Source organism: Ischnura elegans, chromosome 12 (assembly GCF_921293095.1).
Source record: "Ischnura elegans chromosome 12, ioIscEleg1.1, whole genome shotgun sequence".
Taxonomy (NCBI): domain Eukaryota; kingdom Metazoa; phylum Arthropoda; class Insecta; order Odonata; family Coenagrionidae; genus Ischnura; species Ischnura elegans.
In genome coordinates this window covers 31,564,986-31,588,819 of record NC_060257.1, presented here as the reverse complement: position 1 = coordinate 31,588,819, position 23,834 = coordinate 31,564,986, and the positions used below count along the sequence as shown (strand labels likewise).

The 23,834-nt window shown below is 37.1% G+C and overlaps 2 protein-coding genes across 2 annotated transcripts in view; both read right to left on the bottom strand.

Moving 5' to 3' along the window:
* Positions 1-5,191: 5,191 nt before the first annotated feature.
* On the bottom strand, positions 5,192-8,104 carry LOC124169669. The gene is made up of 2 exons (XM_046548329.1): positions 8,031-8,104; positions 5,192-6,600 (listed from the first exon to the last, which is right to left on the bottom strand). The coding sequence occupies exon 2, from the start codon at positions 6,540-6,542 to the stop codon at positions 6,174-6,176; it is 369 nt and encodes a 122-aa protein (XP_046404285.1). The 5' UTR covers positions 6,543-6,600; positions 8,031-8,104; the 3' UTR covers positions 5,192-6,173.
* Positions 7,861-23,834, bottom strand: part of LOC124168655 (zinc finger protein 316-like) — a 55,053-nt gene continuing 39,079 nt past the window's right edge. Inside the window, exons 7-11 of the mRNA XM_046546917.1 lie at positions 17,505-17,707; positions 14,928-15,175; positions 12,803-13,006; positions 8,031-8,388; positions 7,861-7,929 (exon numbers count right to left, since the gene is read on the bottom strand). Coding sequence (XP_046402873.1) covers positions 7,861-7,929; positions 8,031-8,388; positions 12,803-13,006; positions 14,928-15,175; positions 17,505-17,707 — 1,082 coding nt within the window. The remainder of the gene's footprint in view (positions 7,930-8,030; positions 8,389-12,802; positions 13,007-14,927; positions 15,176-17,504; positions 17,708-23,834) is intronic.

Sequence of the window (23,834 nt, the reverse complement as noted above, 5' to 3'; positions counted from 1 at the left end):
AATGGGTTTGTAATAAACCCAGACGGCACAGAATCCTCCGTATCTAATTTGTATGCAGATAGTATCCATTGACAAAAACCGACGGAGCAGTAGTCAATGGATACTATCTGCATACGAATTAGATACGGAGGATTCTGGGAACTCTTTAAGTCTTAAGAGTCAAAATAAAATATACATAAAATAAAGAGGAATAAATTTCTTTTGGATAGTAAGAAAAATAGTAAGTTTGTGTCCAAAGTCACAAGTATGTTTCATAACCGATAAACCTCAGCTGAGATACCAAATGGCCTGACGGAAAAGAAAAATTCTTATCCCCAGCTTGGAGTATCTATAGCATCGGAATTCAACTTAAAATTTCAATTCTAAAACTCATTCAGAATAAGCAAAGGTAATAAGCAATGGAACAAAGTAACAGAATATAGAATTTTCCTCACTATAGAAGTAATGCCAGTAAAAGCTCATTACAAAAATAAAAATTCAACCGTGCATAATGAACAGTGTACATTATTATATCCTGTGTGAATATCTGTGAAACTTTTACCACACATACTTTCAAATTTTGAATTCATGAAAAGCTTTAAGCACTATAGTTGTTATACATCTCAAACTCAACATTTATAGTATTTCTGTGATACAAACTATTATATTTAGAAAAAAACTTATTATAATTAACAGGAATTTTAAATGCTTCTGCAAGGTGAGATTATCTCAAAGGGCATTTTCAATGCACCTCTGCTTGGAATTCAAACATGGAAGCATCAACCTTCAATGACATTTCCTCAGATAAATCATTCTCACAAGAAACTAGTTTTAACAGATTCAACAATTTCAAGAATGAGGCAAATCTTAATATATAACAGGCTGACTTTGTCTGAATGTAAGCTCCGCGTTTTTAACCAAATAGGGAGAGCCAGCAGAAAAAGTTGTTAAAAAGGAGCTTTGAGATAAAAAGTATTAGAGAGAATAGCACAGAATTATATAGTAACTAAATTAGTCCATAATTACAACAAAATAAATAATGAACTCAATCCAAAGAAAATATTTGCATGAAAACAAGAAAGCTATTTCCTGTAACTTGGCCAATTTTTCAATGTGAGGAAAAACAGAATACTTAAATCCTTTTCCGCTGAATACAGAGAATGAAAAAACAAATTCACGTCACTTAATGCCATAATGTGTATCGAAATTTCATTTTAAGTTCGTATAAAGTTTTCAGTATACTAGGCAGAGGGTCATAGAACACTAGCCCTCATATACTATGGCTCTTTGCCCCAAAAGCAACCACACCCCCTCACAGCACCAGCAAACAATATACATTTTAAGAACCCCCTCAAATTTTTATTATTCCTTCCAAAATGATTTTCTGTAACACAATTTGCCATCCATCCTCCCAGTTAGGCTGTGAGCTTGACACAAAAAGGACACCTCAAGATAGAAGTGACTTTTCTAAAATAGAAAGAAATGAAAAATGGAGCTTCAGTTCAGGCAAATATATCAAGATATTAAAGGTAATCGATTGCATGACAGGAACATTTCTTTGCAAAATTTTAATTTTGACAAAAAGGCAGTCTAACCATACGGCAATTTTACACGAAAATGGGAAAAATATGGGATGAAGAAGGAAGTTGAGTATAAAGGCCGCTGTACATGGTGAATGATCATGCAAATGAAATCATTCACAGAGTATAACAGAAAAATTAGCAAATGAACCGTCATTCAGTGGATATTAAAACATGTCCTATTTGGCTTGCACGATCCTGTGAATGATGGCATGATCATTCACCACTTTTGGCAGCCTTTAAAATTGCTTCTCAACCAAACTACAAACAAGGCCTCTCCTTTGAAACGAGAACATACCATGTGGTCCTCAACATTCATACTTTTTTGACTGACTCGCACTGTTGGTTCCCTCAAACCTAACACCTCGTAGTTGATTTTTTAACTAAAAAAGCGTGCCTTCACTAGCAAACAAGATTTGTGCATTATCCATGGTCACAGTGAATAATTTGCAGATTGGCAGATTGGATTTGCAAGTGTCAGTAATCTCAACTGCCCTGTCTATAAAGCAACATGAATTTGTTATGGCTTAAGTTGGAGAAAATTATGACTAAAAACATTTTTGCGCCAGTGTTAAGATTTGACTAAATTCATAATAACCTTTATAGACTATTATATAGATAAGTCTGCAAATTACTACCTATGCATGGAGGTGCAATTTCCTACCCACCCACTTGGGCCCACACGCATAATTTCTTAAGTATTGCGGTGCCGGCTGCACTTAAGATTTTTCCATAAACATATTTGGCTTATTAAATAAAATAACTTTGCTAAATTCACATATTCTGGTCAGATGATGTCGCACTGTCATGAAACCGGTTCTGTGAAATTGAATATGAAATTTAATGGTATTATTTTATTTAATACGAAACAATTTCACCTGTTAATGCCTGAAACTATTAATTACATATTTTGCTGTTTAGAATGTATAACCTCAAACAAATTCTTAAATTAACACAACTCAATCATTTGATTCATGAATAATCAACTTTCTTTTACATATTGGATGTATGAAAGTCAAAGACCACTTGCAATCACCATAAAATAACTCACTAAGGAGATCGTACACTTAAAGTACTTAGATTTTGATAGAATGTTAAAAGATGACTTAAAAAGACAAAGAGGTAAGAATCTTATAGGGTTAGGATTATACTTTCAGGATAAAGTATCCCATATTTCAGAAAAAAAACAAACATAAAATTTGATTCTTTAATAAAAAAAAAGATGATTGAATGCAATAAAAAAAACTAGAAATGGCCACACAAAGAAATTGGGGACTTATAATTCAATGATTTTTCATGAAATACTTAGTATTTATCAGAGGAATGCAAAAATCCAATATGTTTGTGCATGATTATACCTCCCCATCAATAAAAGTGGAGCGATTTGATACTATCTTAGGGCAGTTAAGAAGCCAGTTTTTGCCAGTTTGTCTCATGTTTGTATGTGATTAACTGTTCATTGAAAGTACACTGATTAAGATTCAGTTCAAAATCATCTAGTCAGGAATTGTATGCTGTCTGAATCCTATCAGAGATATGATAAATTAATTCCTAGCTCGAACCTTGCAGTACCACATCCTAAATTGACATTAGAGATAATGTTTCTACAAAAAGCCGCAAGATTTTATGTCATAAGGCATTCATCAATCCATATTGACCATTCCAAGGATATATTAAATTTTTTTCCAACCACTACTATTTCACAGGAATAACTTATATATTAAAATTTTTAAAGAAAGAACAATCAGCTGCAGCAATCATTGGGAAAGGTTAAGAAATCTGCCACACAAATATCAATTCAAGTATGAGGAACAAAACGCATGCAGATCTGAACAGGCATTTCACCAAAAATGTTGGTCTCACACGCCCAAAATCCATTCGGACACAAACGCAGCACCTCGTGAAAAATCAATTAAAATATATCTATGCAATTATATAATAAAAGTTATATATTTATCACCATATAGTTATCTTAAAATGTAGTGTAAAGCAGATTTTTCCTATTAAAAAATTATTTTACATAATTTATACACAAATGCCATTTCTCTCAGATTTTAATCCACTGCATATGTATATCTCATACATGTATTTATTTATATATATGCGTCTCTTTTCTTAAATGTATGTACAATATACCTAGCATATAAACTCTGTATTCTCTCTCTTCCGTAGTCTTTCTATCACATTCTTTACCACATACAAAAAGAACAAGCAGGCCAATTCTGATGGATAAAATATTTGCACTTTCTGAAAGTGATAAGTAAAAACTTCCCCAGTAAAAAGGAAGAAAAGTCCTTGCGATAAGTTCCTTTGAAATATAATTGGCCAACTTTGATGAAAAATAATATAGAAAACTACTGTGAAATTAAAAAAAAAAACTGATCGACTAGGGCTTTGGTGCTGGGACAACAACAATCCTTAACCATTAAGCCAGAGAAGTGCCTCTCATAATCCTTTATCGCAAGAGCTACATACCCTGATCATTAGAGTCAAATTTAAAAAGAATTCTCTATCATTAATTTCAATTTTTATAAGCTTGGCTTTTAGTATTTAAAAAAATTACGTATACAATGAATTTTTCTATCCATTCACTTTTTCACTTGGCCCGTAGAAGGTATTGGCAGGCAGGCAAACAAACTTACTGCACTGACTTGCAGTCCTTGGGTGTTAAAGCTATTACTCACCGCATTTAATGCTTTGCACCTGATAAGAATTAGTTATTGTGCCTTTTCATTTTCAAATTCTGCAGTTAAAGTCGAACCAGTTACACTGGAAGTGGTAATACAATAGATTATGGCATGTAGAACTGTTTACGTGGAACATCATTAGATACAGGACTTAACAAGATTAGTCAGCCCTATGTCATGGATTACTGCATTGTGAGTTAAAGATATTAAACCTTCAAGCAAGCAAGCAAGCCTTAGAGAAGGATACTTGTTCCTGTGCAACACACTGTCTCCTAAGTGCAAAGTCGACAGTTTTGACATCAGGCATGGTTTAAGTCATAGTGTTTAGATTACAGCCAAAAAGAAGTGGAATTTTAGATGGTGATTAAATTATGAAAATTTGTACCTGATTATAAAACATAACTTAATATGAAATATAAACTGAAATTTCATATCACAAGCTCATTTCAAAGAGCACATAGGCAAAAAAATTTTTTCCTTCAACAAATGACTATATAATTTACTAAAACTAAAATTTTGTGAAACTCATTGAAGAAAATCTATCAACAAAACAAATATTTGAAAAAAAAGTATACAAGATAAATTCTATTTCTTGAGAAATGGATCTCGTGTAGCCATACCTGGTGACAAATGCCTAAGAAATGCATTGTTGCTTGAAAGATTTAATCAACAAACCTCCAAACCAAATCCACACTTTCAATAATAAATCAGAAATTCTTCTGCCAACATAGCTATACATAATGTTTAAATCTGAACATAACCTTCATACCATGTTTTTAACATGCAAATGCATGCTATCAGCATTAACAATTATTTTTATAAAAAGTAATCATTATTGCTAAATTTTTTGAACAGAAAAACTGAACCAATGTAATAAAACAGAACATTTCTATAAAAATGAGAGAAAACAACTGCTAAATAAGTCAAAATTGAATGATTTTTTAAGTAAAATAAATTTCCAAATTTCAATTCAATGAATGTAGTAGCCTTTAAAAAAGTAGAAAATTACATGGGGAGAAGATGATGTGCATTTTGAAAAAGGGTCCATTTCTCTTACAAATAGAAGTACTACAATGAGAGACACGGATTTCCTACTCTCTACAGGACAACTTGGACACCATAGGGTACTGGGTAATCATGTAAATTTTATCCTAACAATGCTTAAAATCTTCAAGTAAAAAACAAAGAACACCATGATAGAAACAAGCTTTAGGAAAACATCAAAACAACCAAAAAACTCCCAGCCATTTTTTTAAACAGTAAATTGAAAAACATTGGAAAAAAATCTTCCAATGATATTTGTAAACTCTGTACAGAAACACATCTAAAGTGATGAAAAGGTGGAGGAACAGTAATAAGTCTATGTAACATCCTTTTTAACATTTTTCCTGATGCAGACAAGATTGCCTCATTGATACAAATACTCTCTCCCTCACGCGCTCACTGTGAGATAACTCTCTCACATTTTTTTTACGTTAACTCAAAACAGCCACATACGAGGCACTGTTACCTACCTAAACTTCTTCCTTGTTATTGGCCCCTGCACAATGCATTTCTAAAAACATCCATCGCCGATGGATTGAGGCCATTCAACCGCCTCGAATCCATCCCTCGTATACTTCGAGGGAACTTTGAGATCGTGCCCGGGCAAAATACTCCGGCAACCTGTAGGGCACCCGTCCCTAGACATCTCACTTGGATTTCTTTCAGCGTCCCAAGCGGATGGCAGGAGCGGACGACCTCGAGATCAAAGGAAGTCTTTCCAATGCTGCTTCAGAGCAAACAAACAAAAAAAAAACATACAGGGACGCACACGGCGCAAGCCCCTTTCATGAAAGACTCACTGCTCCCAGAAAAAAGAGTGAATTGTAGCAGGCTCAAGCAGACCATCTTTTTTTGTGTCCGGTGGTGAGCGACCAGCGTGGAACTACTGAGGCGAACCGAGATATGGATCTGTTCGGCTCGACCTTGGCTCAGTGGTTCCGTTAGACCCACCGCCCGTGGCCCCAGGGGCCAGTTCCAGCGGCTGCTGCCCACCACCACCGCCCTCACTGAGTCTGCAGACCTCCAGCGCCACCACCAGGAGATTCTTTGAACTCTTGTGGCCCGCCGCCGGAGGCCCCAGTACCTGCCGCACCGTTGGGTGTACCGCCTGGGGTCCCGTTGGGACCAGGCGTGCTCCCTCCACCCACAGCTGGTCCACCGTTCGAACCTGCCCCAGAAGCACCGTTTGCACTGTTCCCACCAGCACCAGTCGTGAACTGTGCAGGACCACCAAATCCACCACCTGGCGCATAGCACTGAGGGAAGTACAGCTCTGGTTTCACAACAGCTCCTCCTGGCCCACCAGCTCCCTGTTTACGAATGAAACCAAGTTTAGCCGAGGAAGTACTCAAAAGCGATTGAGAGTAGCTAAGGAATGTGCCCCAAAAAAATAAATGGTATATAACGCCTTCTGTCCCAATGAAAACCTCCAATAATTGTGTAAAATATAATAAGATTAAAATTTCAATTAAAATGAACAACATTCATATCCAAACTATATTGTCGAGATCAGCCAACCAGCAATCGTCCCAAAAAAGGAAAATACATGACGCATGATCTGAGATTCAATATCAATCTTTGTCATGTGTGCCATGTCAAATAATCTATTCTACCTTTGTACATCTTACTCGATTACCTTAACATGTTGACTGCCATGGTGTTTCATTACACATTTCATATGATGTCATTGGTGTTTTTTCATCAGTTACACATTATTGTTTCTTGTCATGTAGAGATGTCATTAACATTAATCTAAAATGAATTTAATTCTCAGGCCAGAAGTTTACTTTGTTACATGTGGGCCTGCTCTAGTGAACTTGGAATTGAACTTCCAATTCACCAACACAGTTGTGGCATCCTGAGAGAGGTTTACCCACATAATTTGCCGGGAAACTATCAAACCATTTTTCAATGGGAATCCAGGTTTCATCTTGGTCAAGGAAAATGATTTTTCCCTCATGGAATTCTCTCACTCTAATGTGCGCTTTAGGATGACTGCATATACCATGTCATTGCATTGCATACGTGTCATGGTATATGCATGTCACATGCATATACCATGACACGTATACCACTTGTTAGTCTACAGACGTCTCAGTCTAATTGGCAAAAGCACACAATTGGAAATTGGGAGACATGGGTTCGAATCCTGGTCAAGGCAAACTATTTTCTCCCTGTGGAATTTTCACACAATCGTGTATTGCGGGTGACTCCGTAAAATTTTCACTTATACATACATACATACTTACTTATTGTACTTAAAATAAATTATACTAAGTATATAAATATTATTTAGTATAATTTAATTAAACTTAAATTCTTGGGCACAGTACACGAGGAGAACTTAAACGTGGCACAATTAATAAAACTTAGCATAGTGTATATCCACCTAAATGCCGTTGCTTATCCGTGGAACTTCATAATGAAGTTCATTTTGTAACTGCCAGGACTAGGACTGAGTTTCATTATTTCGTAATAACGTTTCTCTTACTATAGAGTGGATAGGCCTTTTTGTCGGGACCAACGATTTGCTTCGTAATAACGAGAACTTTGTAATAACGTTGTTTGTATTAACGAGAGTCAACTGTACCAGCATCTACAATGGTATCAAATTGGTATTGGCAATTTATGGCATCAGTCTATCAATTACAACGCCAGGAATTAACAGGACTACCTGGTTACTTATACTGGTTGGCACCATAATATCTAACCACCTTATTTAACACTACCATCCACTCACTTGTGGTATCCGGGCAAGGGGTAGCAGGGAGGCTGCAGCCGCCACAGCCGCAGCTGTCCTGTCCAAAGGCCCCCCCTGCCCTGGGCCCACCATGCCCTGTCCTCCCCCACCCACCCCCCCTGGCCCTCCCATTCCCTGCTGCTGCATCTGCTGTTGCTGGGCAGCGGCTGCCGCTGCGGCTGCAGCCGCGGCACGTGCCTCCTTCCTGGCCCTCGCAGCATGTGGATTGAGGTGGCCGTCCACGTGGCGCTTCACCTCCCCCTCCGTGGCGAACCTTCGACGGCAGTTGGGCATAGGGCAGCAGAATGGCCGTTCCCCTGCATGGGTGCGTGAGTGCTGGTCCAGGATCGCCTTTTGCCTGTGGACAATAAAATTTTCCACCATCAGCACATGTTTGATCTCAGATGCTTGAAATAGTTTTGACTGATCTTTCAATAGATACACCATATTCCCTTTCCATAGAACAGTAGCAGGATTTTATTTAGAACCCTAATTGTTCTGGTTTGAATATCATAGAATCTACATTTGAATCCTTGAATCTTGGGAATTTTATGAATTTGGGGGGGTTGGCATAATTGATGACCCATACCTAATTCTAATTGTTAAAGTATACTTTTACAGCTGAGAATAAAAGCATAGAAGTAAGGAATAATAATAATAATAATTTTTATTGTTCCTAGAGATCACATGTTCCGGTGACATTGGAAGTCGTCAAAATAAAGTAAATAATTAAAGTAATAGTTACAAATAAATGAAGTGATATAACATTTACAATTTTTACAGATAAAAGAAAAAAAGTTACAATTTTAGTGGTTGATGGGCAAAGATTACTCCGAGCCCAACATAAAATCCTTCAGGCTATAATAGTTATTTTCCATTAAATATTTCTTCAAAGCATTCTTGAATGGTGTAGGTGGGAGACATTTAATATCATACGGTAGCCTGTTGTATATTTTTGATAGGGAGAAAAGGGGTCCTTTTTGGCAGAAAGTGCTATGGTAGTCTTTGAGGTGAATGTCATTGGTGGTTCTGGTAGCGTGATTATGGAGAGAACTATTTTTTGGAAAGTATTCAGGGTTATTCTTAACAAAAGAGGCACAGTTGAGTATGTACAGTGATGGGAATGTTAGTATTTTCAGACCATTGTAAAGAGGTAAGCCAGGTGCTCGCATAGAAACTCTGGCCATGGCTTTCACTGCACGTTTCTGCATAGAGAAAACTTTGTGGCAGCAGCTAGCATTACCCCAAAAGATGATGCCATAAGTTAGGTGAGGATATATTTTGGCATAATATATCATCTTCAGAGTATCAATGGTGGTTACTTCAGCCAGCTTTCTTATAATAAATATGCCAGTGGATAGTTTATTCATTATATAATCAATATGTGATGACCAGTCAAGGTTGTCAGTGAGGATAACACCTAATAATTTTGTTGAATGTGCCCAGGAAATCACGTGAGGACCAACATTTAAGATCATACTTGAGGTACATGGAGACCGGTTGCCATGGAACTGAAGAAAAACTGTTTTGTCAATGTTGACTTGAAGGGCGTTATCATGACACCATTCTGACATGCTGTTGATACTGCTTTGTGTGGTATTAACTAGGTCGCTCCTATTTACCTCACTTGAAATGATTGAGGTGTCATCTGCATATAGAATGGCATTTTGGAGGAGGGGTTTGTCTGGCAAGTCATTAATGAAAATTAGGAATAGCAATGGCCCTAGTATAGAACCCTGTGGTACTCCTGCTTTCACAGTAAGGGGATTTGACTTAACTACTGTAATGCTTTTTGCTGTTCTGGAGGTATATTTGACAAATTGCTGACGGTCAGTTAGGTATGATGACAACCAGGAGAGAGCTTTCCCCAAGATGCCCACTGACTGCAGTTTAGAGAGGAGAATTTCATGATTAATTCGATCAAAGGCTTTGCTTAGATCAAAGAAAACACCAGCTGCTAATTTGCGTTCCTGAAAAGCTGTGCATAGTTGGTTTAATAACTGAAAGATGGCTGTACTTGTGGATTTGGATTTACAGAAACCCTGTTGGGCATTTTTCAGTATTTTAAAGGTTTTGAGATAACTCATTACACGATGGTAAAAGAGTTTTTCGAATATCTTTGAGAAGGCAGACAGTACAGATATAGGTCTGTAGTTTGCCGAGTCATTTAGAGGGCCCTTCTTATGAATTGGGGTAATTGAAGCATATTTGAAAAGGGCTGGGAAGACTCCAGAGCATATGGAGGTATTAAATATGTCAGAAAGGGGACCAGCAATGACTTTGGCAACATGCTTAATTATAGGCATGGGTATACCATCAGTACCTGCTGACCAACTATTTTTGAAGGAGTGAATAATGTGAATAATTTCAGTTTGCGTGCTTGGGAAGAGAAAAATACTCTGTTCGGGGTTGACTACTTTGAAATCAATTGTGGAATTCAGGGTTGAGGGTGAGTAACAGAATTGTTTATTGAAGCTATCTGCAGTGATTGATGGATCAGAGCAAGGAGTGCCATTAAAGAAGATCGGGGAGGGGGTCAGGGTTCCAAAGGAGGATTTTGTGTTATCTTTGATCACTTTCCATGAAGCCTTTATAATGTTGTTTGAGTTTTTTATGTATGTATCAATTTTAATCCTACGTTCATTGTATACCATAGATTTAAGGTCTTTCCTGGCTACTTTGTAACTGGGAATCAATTCATTTTTACCACTTTTTATCAGGGAGTAAAGGTTGCGTACATTAGCGGCTCTTTTAAGAACATTCTCAGAATATATCTTTTCCTTTAGAGGGAAGATTCTGCTTTTTTTCACATTTAGTGGAAAAGCTGCATTAAAATAGATATGAAAAATGTTAAGACAGGCACTAAGTTTTGAGTTCAAATCCAGACTTGAGTATATCTCTTCCCAATTTTCTAGAGATAGATCATGAAGGAATTTTTCCATAGCAGAGTCTGAGAAAGCTCGCTGAGATATAGGTACAGGACGAGGTGGAGTGTGGGTTTTGATTTTTATGTTGACATTAATTGCAAGATGGTCAGACATAAGGGAAGAAAGGAAGGAAGAAATTAATCAGGTGCTATATATGGAGCATGTTTCTATATGGAAGCAAGGTTTGGACAGCAGAAGAGAAGTCAAGAGTGGAAGCATTTGGAATGAAGTGAAATATATGTTCTGTATAGAATTGAAGAGCACAAATTTTTTGTCTGTGTGTCTCAAGGAGGTTGTAAATACACTGGAGGCGCTGTATTCGAGATTTAAGCGTGGTCAGAATTCCGCCATCTTGGTTTGACCATTTTTGGAATTAGTCTTAAACAGTGTACGCATACAATCAAGTATTCTATTCCCTCTATTGCCTCTGATTTATAAAATGAAAATTCAACAGTTACTTCTTGATAGTCGTAAGAGTTTTCCACTCGTTTGTCATACTACTGTGTACATTTAACTGTCCATATAGTGGTGATAATCTATCGTCGTGAACATATTTTCATAATATTATTGCGACCAGTCCACTATCGTAAGATTTCCATTGGCTGTAAGCTTATTAATTACCATAAGAAGTGCAAGGGAATGGATATTTTACACTTGTAAAATGTTATTTTCAGCTAAGCTAGTTCCACAGCCAAACCGTGGTGATTGACAATAATTTTTCCAAGGGAAAAGATATTTGAGGCATATTTTCACGAAGCCTTCCCATAATGATAGAAAAAAGGTTTACTGTGTTCGTTTGCGATAGTTTATTTTAATGTAACAACGATCATGACCGAATATTTCACCAAATATTTAGCATTGACTCTTATGGGATTATCAATATTTTGGTCAAAGTACCCAGGCACCCCCATCCCTGCCACACAGCGCTCAACGCTCGGAACCAGTTATGCCACCTCCAGTGTATTTATAACCTCCTTGGTATGTCTGGGGATAACCAAAAACCATCTCCACTGAACCTTCATGTCCACTGTTGGATATCGCTGCAACATTGTTTGGTGGGCCCTTTGGATATTTGACAAATATCCATACAACATTAACTGGATTCAGTGGCGCAGCGAGGGGGATAAACCCCTCCCCCCCCCCCAGAGCTCAGAAATTTTAAAAAGTTTAATCCATTTTGCTTAATTGGATTAATATTACTTACAGAATAGTGAAAATATTAATACAAAATCCCTCTGAAAGCCGTAAAACTCACCATTTTGAACCATTTATCTCTAAATTTCTCTGAAGACCTCCCGCTTACCCTGGGGGGTATTTCAGACCCCCAGACACCCCAGTATTAGTTGTGCCTAAAAACCCCCCTACCCTTAATTCCTAGCGGCGCCCCTGACTGGATTAAGGTGGATATTGCACGGATGTCATACATTAAAGCCAACAATATTGTATGGATGTTGTAGGGATATTGATTGCTGCTTCGGATATCTAGCGATTTGATCGATGGATTTTTCTTCCTCATAGGAAAACCCACTGAAATCGCTGGCACATTAATTGCGTATGATTGGCTTCGCTAATAGTAGGGCCCTCTTCACTTCTATAGCATTGAGGTGTCGTTCCCTCATCCCGTCCCTTCCGTCCCTTTCCCTTCACAGAGGCGTCGACGCGCTCCTATCGCGGCGGCGCCTCATTTCCTTTTTCCTTCCTCTCCAACCCATCCCCGGGTGATCGGGCGTATAAGCCACTGGCTTGGTTCCCGGCCCCGGTGTGTTGTTTCCTTCGAAGGGTTCGCCCAGAACCCTCATACCCTCTGCTCCTTCGGATATCATCATAAGGGAGAAAGACACTCACCTGAAGTCTTTACCACATTGGGTGCACCTGTATGGCTTCTCTCCAGTGTGGATCCTCAAGTGCTGGTTAAGAATGGTACGCTGCCGGAATGCACGGCCACAGTACCCACACCCATATGGCTTCTCGTTGGTGTGGATACGGAGGTGCTGAGTGAGGTGAGACTGCTGCCTAAAACGCTTCCCACATTCAGGACATGGATACGGCCTGTAACAGTTACAACAACTTTTGGTCAACAGGCTGGTTGAAAGACAAAGGAAAATCTTAAAATAAAAAACTTCAAGCTAAACTTGAACGACAGGTGAAAAGTAAACTTCAACAATTAATATGGCTCCGTGGCCTAACTAGGAATATGTTTTGATGGGAATAGTGGGGGGGGGGGGGAGGGGCAACCCCCCCTCAAGCAACAGGGGTCTGAGGAAAATTTTTGAAAAATGAAATATATTTTACATCATTATGGCACTTAAAATTTGGGTTTCACTCATAATTCCACTGGAAATCATCACAATGGGGAAAACATTAATGTATTATTAAATTTGCTTCTTATTCTCTGAGGCCTTAATACAATAATAATATCTTTATTGTTCTGTAGGTCATACATGCGACATAGAACATTGTCAGGGAGGACGTCAAGACATACATGTTGTCATAAACTATCAGACAAAAATTCATTTACATTGTAATGACCCTTAGGCTGTAGAAATTTTTTTAAATTCTGTCTTAAAAACATTAATATTTGAAATATGTTTTATACTGATAGGCAATTAGTTAAAAATAAGCGAGGCAGAGTGATGTGGACCTCTTTTGGCACATAATTGTTGTAAGATATGTATATTTTCACTTCCACGGGTCAGATAATCACGAACCGAGGAGTTTGGTAAAAATAAGGTAAGGTTCTTTTTTACAAATAATGCACAGTAAAAAATGTACATACTTGGTAGTGTAATTATATTATATTTTAAAAATAATGGCTTTCCAGGAGACCTGATGGACACATTTGCCATAACTTTCAAAGCTCTTTTTTGCATAGAGAATGCCCTAGCAGCAGCACTTGTGTTTCCCCATAAAACTACACAATAAGCCAAGTGAGAATGAATTTTGGCATAATATATCAATTTCAGTATTTATAATGAAGTAGTTGGAGCCAATTTGCGAATCATATATATTCCCGTTGCCATTTTGCTAACTAAATCCTCAATATGATATTGCCAATCAAGGTTTTCAGTTAATTTCAACCCTAAAAATTTTGTAGAGCTAGACTGCTGAATGGCTGTTGATGAATTAATCTTAAGTAGAGGACTCGTTTCTGGAGGACTAATTTTGTGATGGAAATTTAAAAAACATGTTTTATTTCCATTCAATTTTAAGTTATTACTTTTACACCAGCCAATCATCTGTGCTACTGATGAGCGTGCCATATCAATCACCTCCCCTGTCTTATTACCAAAACTCAGAGTAGTAGCATCGTCAGCATATAAAATGACTTTACTCTGATGCAAATGAGATGGTAGGTCGTTAATAAAAATGATGAATAATAGTGGCCCTAGAATAGATCCTTGGGGCACTCCACAATTTGAAATAAGGACATCAGAGTAATTCTGATTAGCATCACCATTACAATTAGTGTTTAATTGCACTACCTGCCTTCGATTAGTTAAATAGGATTTTATCCAAGCTAAAGCATTGCCATTAATTCCGATTTGGACAAGTTTACTGTACAATATATATATATGTGTGTAATGTACCCTTTAAACCGCCCATAGTTGTGCCACGATACGGCTGATAATAAATCGAATACTTTCTGCTACAGTATTTTTTTAAAATCTGCCTTAGACAAATGACAAGTTTCACGCCAAATAATGACCATCATTGCACAAAACCCATAAGTCTTCTGAAAACAAATTTGAGACAAAAATTACGCAAAAAGATTATGGCCCAAAATAGTTTTAGGAATAACAAGTTAAGAAAATGAATTTTAAATTTCCTACAGTAACAAAGTCATTAACTTGGAGGTGACCATTATCTCCTCAGTTAAGAGGTAGTTTGCAAATTTATCACACGAGATTGTTGCCCTACGTCAACAAGTTACCTTGAGTATAAGAGCTTTCCAAAATGGCCAAATACTAACCTGGATTCAATGTGGACACAGCCATGTTGAAGCAAGGTAGACTTTTGTTTGAATTCTTTTTGGCAGATGGGACAACGGACGTAGAGAGGCATTCCCGCACTCCGACCGTGTTGGATTACGTCTGGTAAGCACTTGCCACCCGGACCAGTTCCACCCGATCCTCCAGGACCTCCAATGCCACCTCCCTGTTGCTGCTTCAGATACTGTAGGGCTGTGAAATTCCCTCCAAAAACTGAGTGCTGCATTCCCTATGCAGGGTAAAAACATTCTTTCATTGAGTCCATGAGTTAACAACAGGATGTGAGCAATTTTGCGATAATATTATTCATGCATAACACCTTTCAATGGACATAGTAAATGAAAAAACTTTGTTCTTTTCCCACAGCTTTAAATATTAGACTGATTTCAATGAGTAAGCGTCATTTTCAACAGGTGGAGCCAAATGATATTGATTGGGGTACATACAAAAAGCTGTGAGAGAAGTGCAAAGCTGTGTCATTTACCTTATTTAATGTTTGGAATTTCCACTCTTTCAACCATTAATATAATCTTTAATTAGGTTTATAGTACTGTATTCCCGATGCAGGTTAAAATCATTCTTTCATTGAGTCCATGAGTTTACAACAGGATGTAAGCAAGTTTGCTATCATATTGTTCATACGTTAAATCTTTCATTGGGCAAGGTAAAAGAAACAACTTTGTACTTTCCATACAGCTTCTTAAATGTACCATGACTGGTTTCAATGACTAAGCGTCATATATCATGGGGGAGCCGATTAACCCTTTCACTGCTGTGAACGTACCTAGTATGTTTGCACGGCAGACTGCTGTGGACGTACTTTTTCTTCCTCCCTGTCATGCAGTTTTGCAAAAGCACTTCGAAGGGTCCCTAATCCGGGATCCTTTCCTTGACGAGCCCACCCACGCAGGACCGTCTCATTGACCCTCCCAACGGGGGCCTCCCTCCCGAAAGGTGACCGCTCGGACTGCAATTTGAAAATCAACCAATGAATCCGATCATCAAAAAATGATTGTTTGCATCGCACTCCTACCAATGAAGGAATCAAGTACGTCCCTGAACCGTGTTTCTGTGATGAAAAATAAGGATTTTGTTAACTTTGCTAAAATGGCCATTTTCCGGTGGTCCGCAGCCAAATTTTTAGCAAAGTAAACAAAATCGTTATTTTTCGTCGCAGAAACATGGGTCAAAGACGCACTTGATTGCTTCATTGGCAGGAGTGCGATGCAAACAATCATTTTTTGATGATCGGATTCATTGATTGATTTTCAAATTGCAGTCAGAGCGGTCACCTTTCGGGAGCTGGGAGGTCGAGACGATCCTGCAAGGGTGAGCTCGTCGAGGATAGGGTTCCAGATTAGCAACCCTTTGGAGGGTGTACCACGCCCATAATTAAAGTACCTGCCCCATGGGCCCACGAAACACATTTTAACCTTTTCGCAACATGTGAGGAGAAGGTTTTCGGAGATTGAACAGCAGCGAAAGGGTTAACGCTGGATACATATAAATAACTGAGTGGACAGTGCATACGCTTGCTTCAATTACCTTATTTAATGATCAGAATTTCCACAAATTATCTCCTTCATCCATTAATTTAATACTTATCGGATTTCTATTCAATAATAATAATTTTTATTGTTCCTAGAGATCATATATGTACCGGTGACATTGGTAGTCATCAAAAAAATAATAAAAATAAATAATAATAGTTATAAATAATGAAGTATAGGAATATTTACAATTTTTACAGTTAAAAGGAAAAAGGAAAATGGTTCACTAATTTATTTTATGGAACCTCTAGTTAGTGGTAAAAAGAATAAACTTGAATTCCCCACAATTTTTGCTACACCCCAACCAGTTTAAACCCTCTTGTCTCATTACTAAGGGAAATATCTTAATTCCTGGTTAGGCCTTTCAAAATGACAAGAATGTTCATGTAAGTCACGATGCACCGATTTAATGTGACTAATTTACTATATTTAATACTCAACATGATAAATTATTTATTAGACTGGCCATATTATTTATTCAACTTGAAGAGCTGTTACTTTCAAGATGTTTCCTAACAGGGGCGGATCCAGGATTTCTTTCTGGGGGAGGGCATAAGCAAGGCCATAGCCAGGATTTTGTTCTGGGGGGGCACAAGGATACCTCATAATACAAAACGAATGCAATAATAATGGGACCCTATTAAAAATCTTGCATATTTTTTAAGGGTCTAGGGGGGGCACGTGCTTAAGTCTCAAGTCTTCTTGGACAGAGCCGATTGATCAGTTTAGTTGCCCAAAACAATGAAGATAGGGGGAGTTAATTCCAAAAGAAAAGGCACTTCATAGTAAAGAAGGCTGCTCCACCGGGTAATCTGATTAGCTGTGTATAGATTACTGGGCAGCTTTCACTACCAGCATACGCCGAAAAAGTGTCAGATCTTTTTTCAAAGGCACTTTATCTAAATCATCAAGGCCTGCACTAGGATTACATTTACTCCTGAACACTGACGTCTCAATATACAATCTAGCTTGCCTAGCCAGGTGGGAATGTTCTTCCCCATTGCGTACCTTAGAATCCTTGAAATATGAATGATATTGGAGATCAGGGTTGCCATCTTTCCCACCGGGAGGGCCACCTTCGCCGTACGCCTCCTCTTTCGGTCCGTCAGGACCGCAGGATGGGGACGGGCTGGCATCAGGGGGATACGGTACATCTTGAGGCCATAACGTCGGCGTCATGCCATTTTTAAACACCAAATGGGGACTCACATCTGCTCGAAAAAGAAGGATATTGGTGAAGGTGACTTCCTCGAAGGAATGCAAACTGTTTTTATACTCAAGTCTGATAAACATGTCACAAAATTGAAATCAATCACTTCCAATCAAGTCAGAAATCGTGGAAAAGCATGACTGTTATTTCTTATAGAAATGTGTAATTATTTCTATTTAAAAAATGAACCAATGAGCATAAGGAAAGTCTTAAGGGTAACACTTCTTAAATCAACTGAGGCGGTACCTGAAAATAACATTTTAATAAGCACAAAACTTAAAAATGATGGCTAATAGTACAATGCTGGGATAAAGTTTTAAATATAATAACCACGCCATAGTTAAGTCCAAAAAGTGTAAATGGAAATTGGTTTACCTGCGTCATGAGTACAGCTACTGATTTTCAGAGTAAAAATTAATATGAATTACTTATCCAAAAAGAAAAATCTAAGCGATACAGCATCCCCAAGATACAACAAGAAGGCAAATTTATATATAGCACATAATATGACACATATCTGAATAATTAATGGTGTGAAGTGTAGCATTACTGATGAAATTTAAAGGATGTGAAAACCAATAGCTTTTAAAAATGATTGTACACACAAAGGGTGACTGATTACCCTCTCACCAAGTACCTTATATAAATCATAGATTGATAATTCAGTCCTATGTTGGATGAAGAAACTAGTCTCCATAACCATCCCTGACGTGGAAAAGCATGACCGTGATTTCTTACAGAAATGTATAATAATTTCTGTTGAAGTGCATGAATCTTTGGTAACAACGATCAGGCACAGAAATTGCTCACGAATCAAAAAAGTCTGGCAGGTGTCACCAGGACAGTAAAAGGGTTTGGTCAGTTCATGACGCTGAAGGAAAAAAAATTGCTAACAACCTCACAATACAAGGAGGAAAGAAAGGGAAATACCAAGATGAAGAGAGAACTTCTATGGAGGTTTGAAACATGAATGTTAACAACAGCAATGTTACTCGTTCACAAAGATTTCAACAACATATCTACAGTTTTTTCCTAATAAAATACAGCCTTCATTTAAAGCTCGCCTAATCGAATTATAACCAACCAGAAAACCTCTGCATTGGCAATACATAAATAGCAAATAATGAAGAAATTCAATAGCAAAAAAAAGGAGGAAAAGAAGGCATACAAAAAATTGAACTGAATGACTGAAAAAATTAGTAACAATGGTAAGTACTTCACAAGTGCTAAGCAAACGGACTAGAAATGCATGACTGCAACACCGCAGTGTAAAATGATAGCCATTGAAAATATACTTCTTCATTAAAAGCTTCCTTCCAATATTTTAATACCTATCAATTAATTTATCCTTCAAACTATAGAAAATCAGAGTTACAAATCAAAATCCATTAACAAAATATGGGATGATGTGATCCAAGAATACATAGCGATCAAATCAAGTACTTCTCTTGAAAAAAAATTTAATGTTCATGCTTCAGTTTAGATTTCTGATGGGTGGAGACTCTTAATCTTCTTTCATAATGGTATTCCTTCATGTGAGGTGAACTATCCTAGTTTCATGATATAAGGATAAAAGATTCAGTATATTTTGCAATATTGATGAATTTATCGTACATAAAAGTTATTACAAGAAAAAAGTACCTCTACCATGTAGATTAGCGGTTCTTTACAAGGATGTATTAAAAGCTGATGTCAAGTTCAATATATTCCCTGCCGCTAAAAATGTCAGGGGCCATCCCATTTGCAGCCATAGTAACTGCAGAGAAAGTATCAAACCAGCTCGACCAGTATTTTTAATGGCTTATTACTTGCTTAAAACTTAAGCTATATATTTGTAATGTCCAGGGAACACAGGGTGGACAGCTTTCACTATTCAATCATACTTCGAAGATAAAAATTTACATACGAGAAAATTTTGAACTAAGTTATTGAACAAATAATACGCCAGGAAAATGGACCAGTTGACAGTGTTTGACAGGTTCATGACACCGATTAGAGACATTCCACTCCCAGAAGCAGTCAAGATAGATTACTAACTTGCACTCTCTGTTGTGAATTTATAGACCTTGAAGTTTATACATTACTTCAATTCAAGACAGAATTACAGCAATTAAGGGTTCCTCCATGAGGTTTATTTAGTGGTGCTTCTACATGGTACCACTACAAGCCAATAGGCAATATGCAAGGGAACTTCAGCAGCATGTCTAATTCCAAAAATATTCCACTTAAAGAGGTATGACTTGGAAGTGCTGTCTAGAGACCTAGAGTGAATGTAAGCACTTAAACTACAAGACTATGAAAATAAATTTTTAAAAATGCGAAAACTGTAGGCAGAGAGGAAGATCAATGAACTTAAAAGTCCATGAAATTGTTTAAAGATTAGAATTACCTACCTTAGAAGGAAAAATAATATGAATGACATAAAATGCCAGTATAATGCAAATGTAATCAATTTCATGCTCATGAGCAACTTGAATACTAAAAAAAACCACTTCACACAATATGCTCTAACCATAATGACGTGAGACTTGGGGAAGATGAAAATGTAAGACTAGGAAGAAGAGATTAAAAACAACCAAAAAGTTCTAGCAAAAAAAGAATGATGGAACCCAAATGGATAGGACATCATATGAATAGTATAGAAGTCTTTGGAAGAGAAGACCTTTAGATGAAGATGGTGCAACTTAATCAGCTACATCTTGAGGCATTAAAATGTGACGAAAACAACGATGAAGCAAATGTGGAAAGAAAAATCAGCAAAGAAAGTCAATAAGACACTCAAAAGTAGGAGATGAAGCGTGTAAAACAGAAGAATTAGTGGAACAGGAGAAATGAGTGCTGAGCTCCATCAAACCAATCTACATATTGTTCACTGTTGACGATTATACATACCACAAACTGTGATCAGAACAGGTAATCAGAGACTATTATACATGATCAAATGTAAAGGCCTGTCTACACGGCAAAATATACTGTGTGAGTAAATGCATAGATGTATGAACGTGTGAATGAACATGAAAATGCACTATGTAACCACCCAACATGCACGAAAGCACGAAGAAAAAATAGAACCTGTTCTAGTTTGGTTCATTATTCGTACATGTTCCCTTCTGGTCTACCAACATCGTTCATGCATACACACATTAACTCATAAGTGTTAATGTGCTGTTTAGATAGGGCGAAAGGGTTTCTCCATGGAAAGTAAAATTAATACAGGAATAAATTATCTCTTGACTAGCATGCTAGCTGGTATGGGATAGATTTTAGACTCAAAGATAATTTAAGACAGTGAGGTGTTTTCCTTACCACTCTGAAAGAACCCGATCAGAAAAAATTAACTGTGCCAGAGAAGAATCCTGAAGATCAAATGGGAGAGTGAAGTAAGAAAAGACTAAGTAAAATACAAATAAGAGGCTCATAGTGGAACAACATTCACCAGTGGAGAATATGATGGATAGACCATATCACGAGAGACAGTATTTGTGCAGATGCACTGGCATCGATCCTGTGGGAGATGTGACCCCCCAAATATTTCATATGTAGGATATGTCCCCCAGATATTTTAATGAGGTTATTATGAAGGCGTTTCACACCTCCCAGACCTCTTGGAAGCCAGCCCCTCACAAAATTTTACAGCAATCGATGCCAATGAGCAGATGTATATAAACTGAAGTAAAAGTGCTGCAAGAGAGATCGTAATTCAATTACTTTGTTTAAGTAGAAGAGATAATATAGGGAGAAGTAGAGAGCAACAGTTAAATCAATTCCAAGATTCCATCATTATGAAAAAATACAGTGAGGATCTGTAGGTCCTCAAAGGTTACAGGTCTTTCTGAAGAACTTAATATAATTATTTACCTTGAGAGCAATGAGATAAGAACAAATATATAAAATAAAAAGTTGAAAAACATATACCAAAAGCACCTAAAAGGTCAAATTCATGAGTTATTATATGGACTGATTAAAAAGATAATCATAAGATAGAGCCATTAGTAGCCACTCCCAAGAGTTAAAAATTTTACATTCATTCCTACATAAGCTGATTCCGATCTAAAAGCTTAACAACTAACATCTTAGCATTCAGATGAAATATTTTTGCTACAGTGAAAATGAAATGAACTTTTCATGTATTGCCCATAAAGAGCATAGTGATTGAGGAACACGCCAATACAATAAATACTTTCAAAAAAGGATGGAAAAAAGGATACCAAGGCACTACTTATTCTTACAGTCAAATTCTGAGTCACATGCCTCACAAAAGACAGAAATGAGAAGAGAGTTGGACTGAAACTCAAAAATTAAAAATCTACCGATATACGCACTTCGGCAAACAGTGATATCACCAGCGACAACTGAACATGAACATGTGTGCCTACAGCCACATTTATTCCAGTTTCAACAACTACAAACATAACTCTAAACAAAGCAAAAGAGAAGCCAAAATTAAGCTATGCTTTCAGACTTTAAGAGGCCAATATCATGCAATAGACACTTTAAAATTTTAAGACGCCTACTTAATAACCATGCAAATATGGTCTACTCCCTTTCAGCTGTCCCATGAATAAGGAAGATAGGGTGCAGAATGTTGCAGTCAGGTAGCTTTTGTGGTATTATCCTTCGGTTTATACACCTTACTCTCCTAGTTGTTCCTGATTCGTAACTTTTAACTGGAGATTTTATTGAAAACAATATATTTTAGGACCTCCAACATTTGATTTCACGCTAACGTCATGTTTCTTACAGATAATAATAGTTCCAAAACAATCTGGCTGACAAATGCACAGTTTCTAACACATACCATATTTCTCTGAATATAGTCCCCCCTCTTATTTTGAGGCTTGAGTTTCGGGAAAAAAAAAAAATGGGTTAGAATATAGTCCCCTCTTTACTTTTCCCACGGGCATTTTTAGAAAAGAAGGGGGGACTATGTTCAGATAAATACGGTATTTGAAAATTCATTTATCGACCATTTTGCTATACACATACAAAAAAAACTTTAGTTCTTTCTCAACGCAAAACGGGGAGTATACACGATGGAGAAAATTGTGTCAACAAATTTTTACCCTGTGTAGTTAATGCCAGTGGGAACCAATATTACTTTTGATTTTTAGGTCGAAAATGCACTATTTTTAAATTACAGAAACTCTGAGCCAAGCACAGCAATTGGCCACAAGTTTTCCCTGTAACCAGATGTCTAGGACACATCGCGACCTCCAGCAGGCAAAGCATTTGAAGTCACGAGTTGTCTAGAGCAAACGGCTATAGGGCTCACAGCCAATCAGAAAACTTGACTCAAAGTTCCTGTAGTTTACATATGGTGCATTTTCGACCTAAACATCATCAGTAATTTTGATTCATACTGGTATCAGCTATCCAGGATTAAAGTTTCGTGACACAATGTTTCTCCACTCTGCACAAGGGATTTTAACTGAGTCAATGTCTTCCATTGTTTCATAGAAGACCAATACCAGAATGAAGCTTAAGGACCTAAGTAATAGTATTATCTAAACGTCGTACATCCTCCAAATACTATCCTCTAAATACAGGGTAAGTAATTGAAATTACACAGATTACAATATTATTGAGTAAAGAATTAAGATTGACAATAATTTTAACCAGTAAAAGAATTAATAGTTGAAAAAACAGCATTATTTTTGAGTTTCAAGTCACCTGATGAAGTGTATTAGAGTAAAAATTTTACATCAACAAGGTAATTAAAAAGCTAAGGATATCAAAGAAAAAAATAGGGAAAGTAAGAAATTATCATCAAAATGGTTTAAATCACTCCAAGGATTGTACAGTAAGTCCCCAAACTCAATGTTCTGTTAGAAAAATATCAATGCAAGTAGAAAACTGTGTCACTGTTTTGCTATTACATAAAATTGTGTATGAGGAATCAAATAAGGCAAAAAAGAGTGCGGCTAATATGTAAGGCACAATATCCTTTGTTTCTCACGCAAGTAATCATAAAGTATACACTAAGTTAACTATACATAAGTAATCATGAAATTAAATATACTTTCAATTAATTTCACTCGAAATACACCATCTAATTACCAAAATGCAACTGATTGAATAAGTATACCATGGATTTTATATTTTACAAGTATTTCAATGGGTTATGCCTA

Coding starts and splice junctions, on each gene's coding strand:
- LOC124169669 (XM_046548329.1), bottom strand. CDS start 6,542: ATGCGCCAGGTGGTGGATTTGGTGGTCCTGCACAGTTCACGACTGGTG.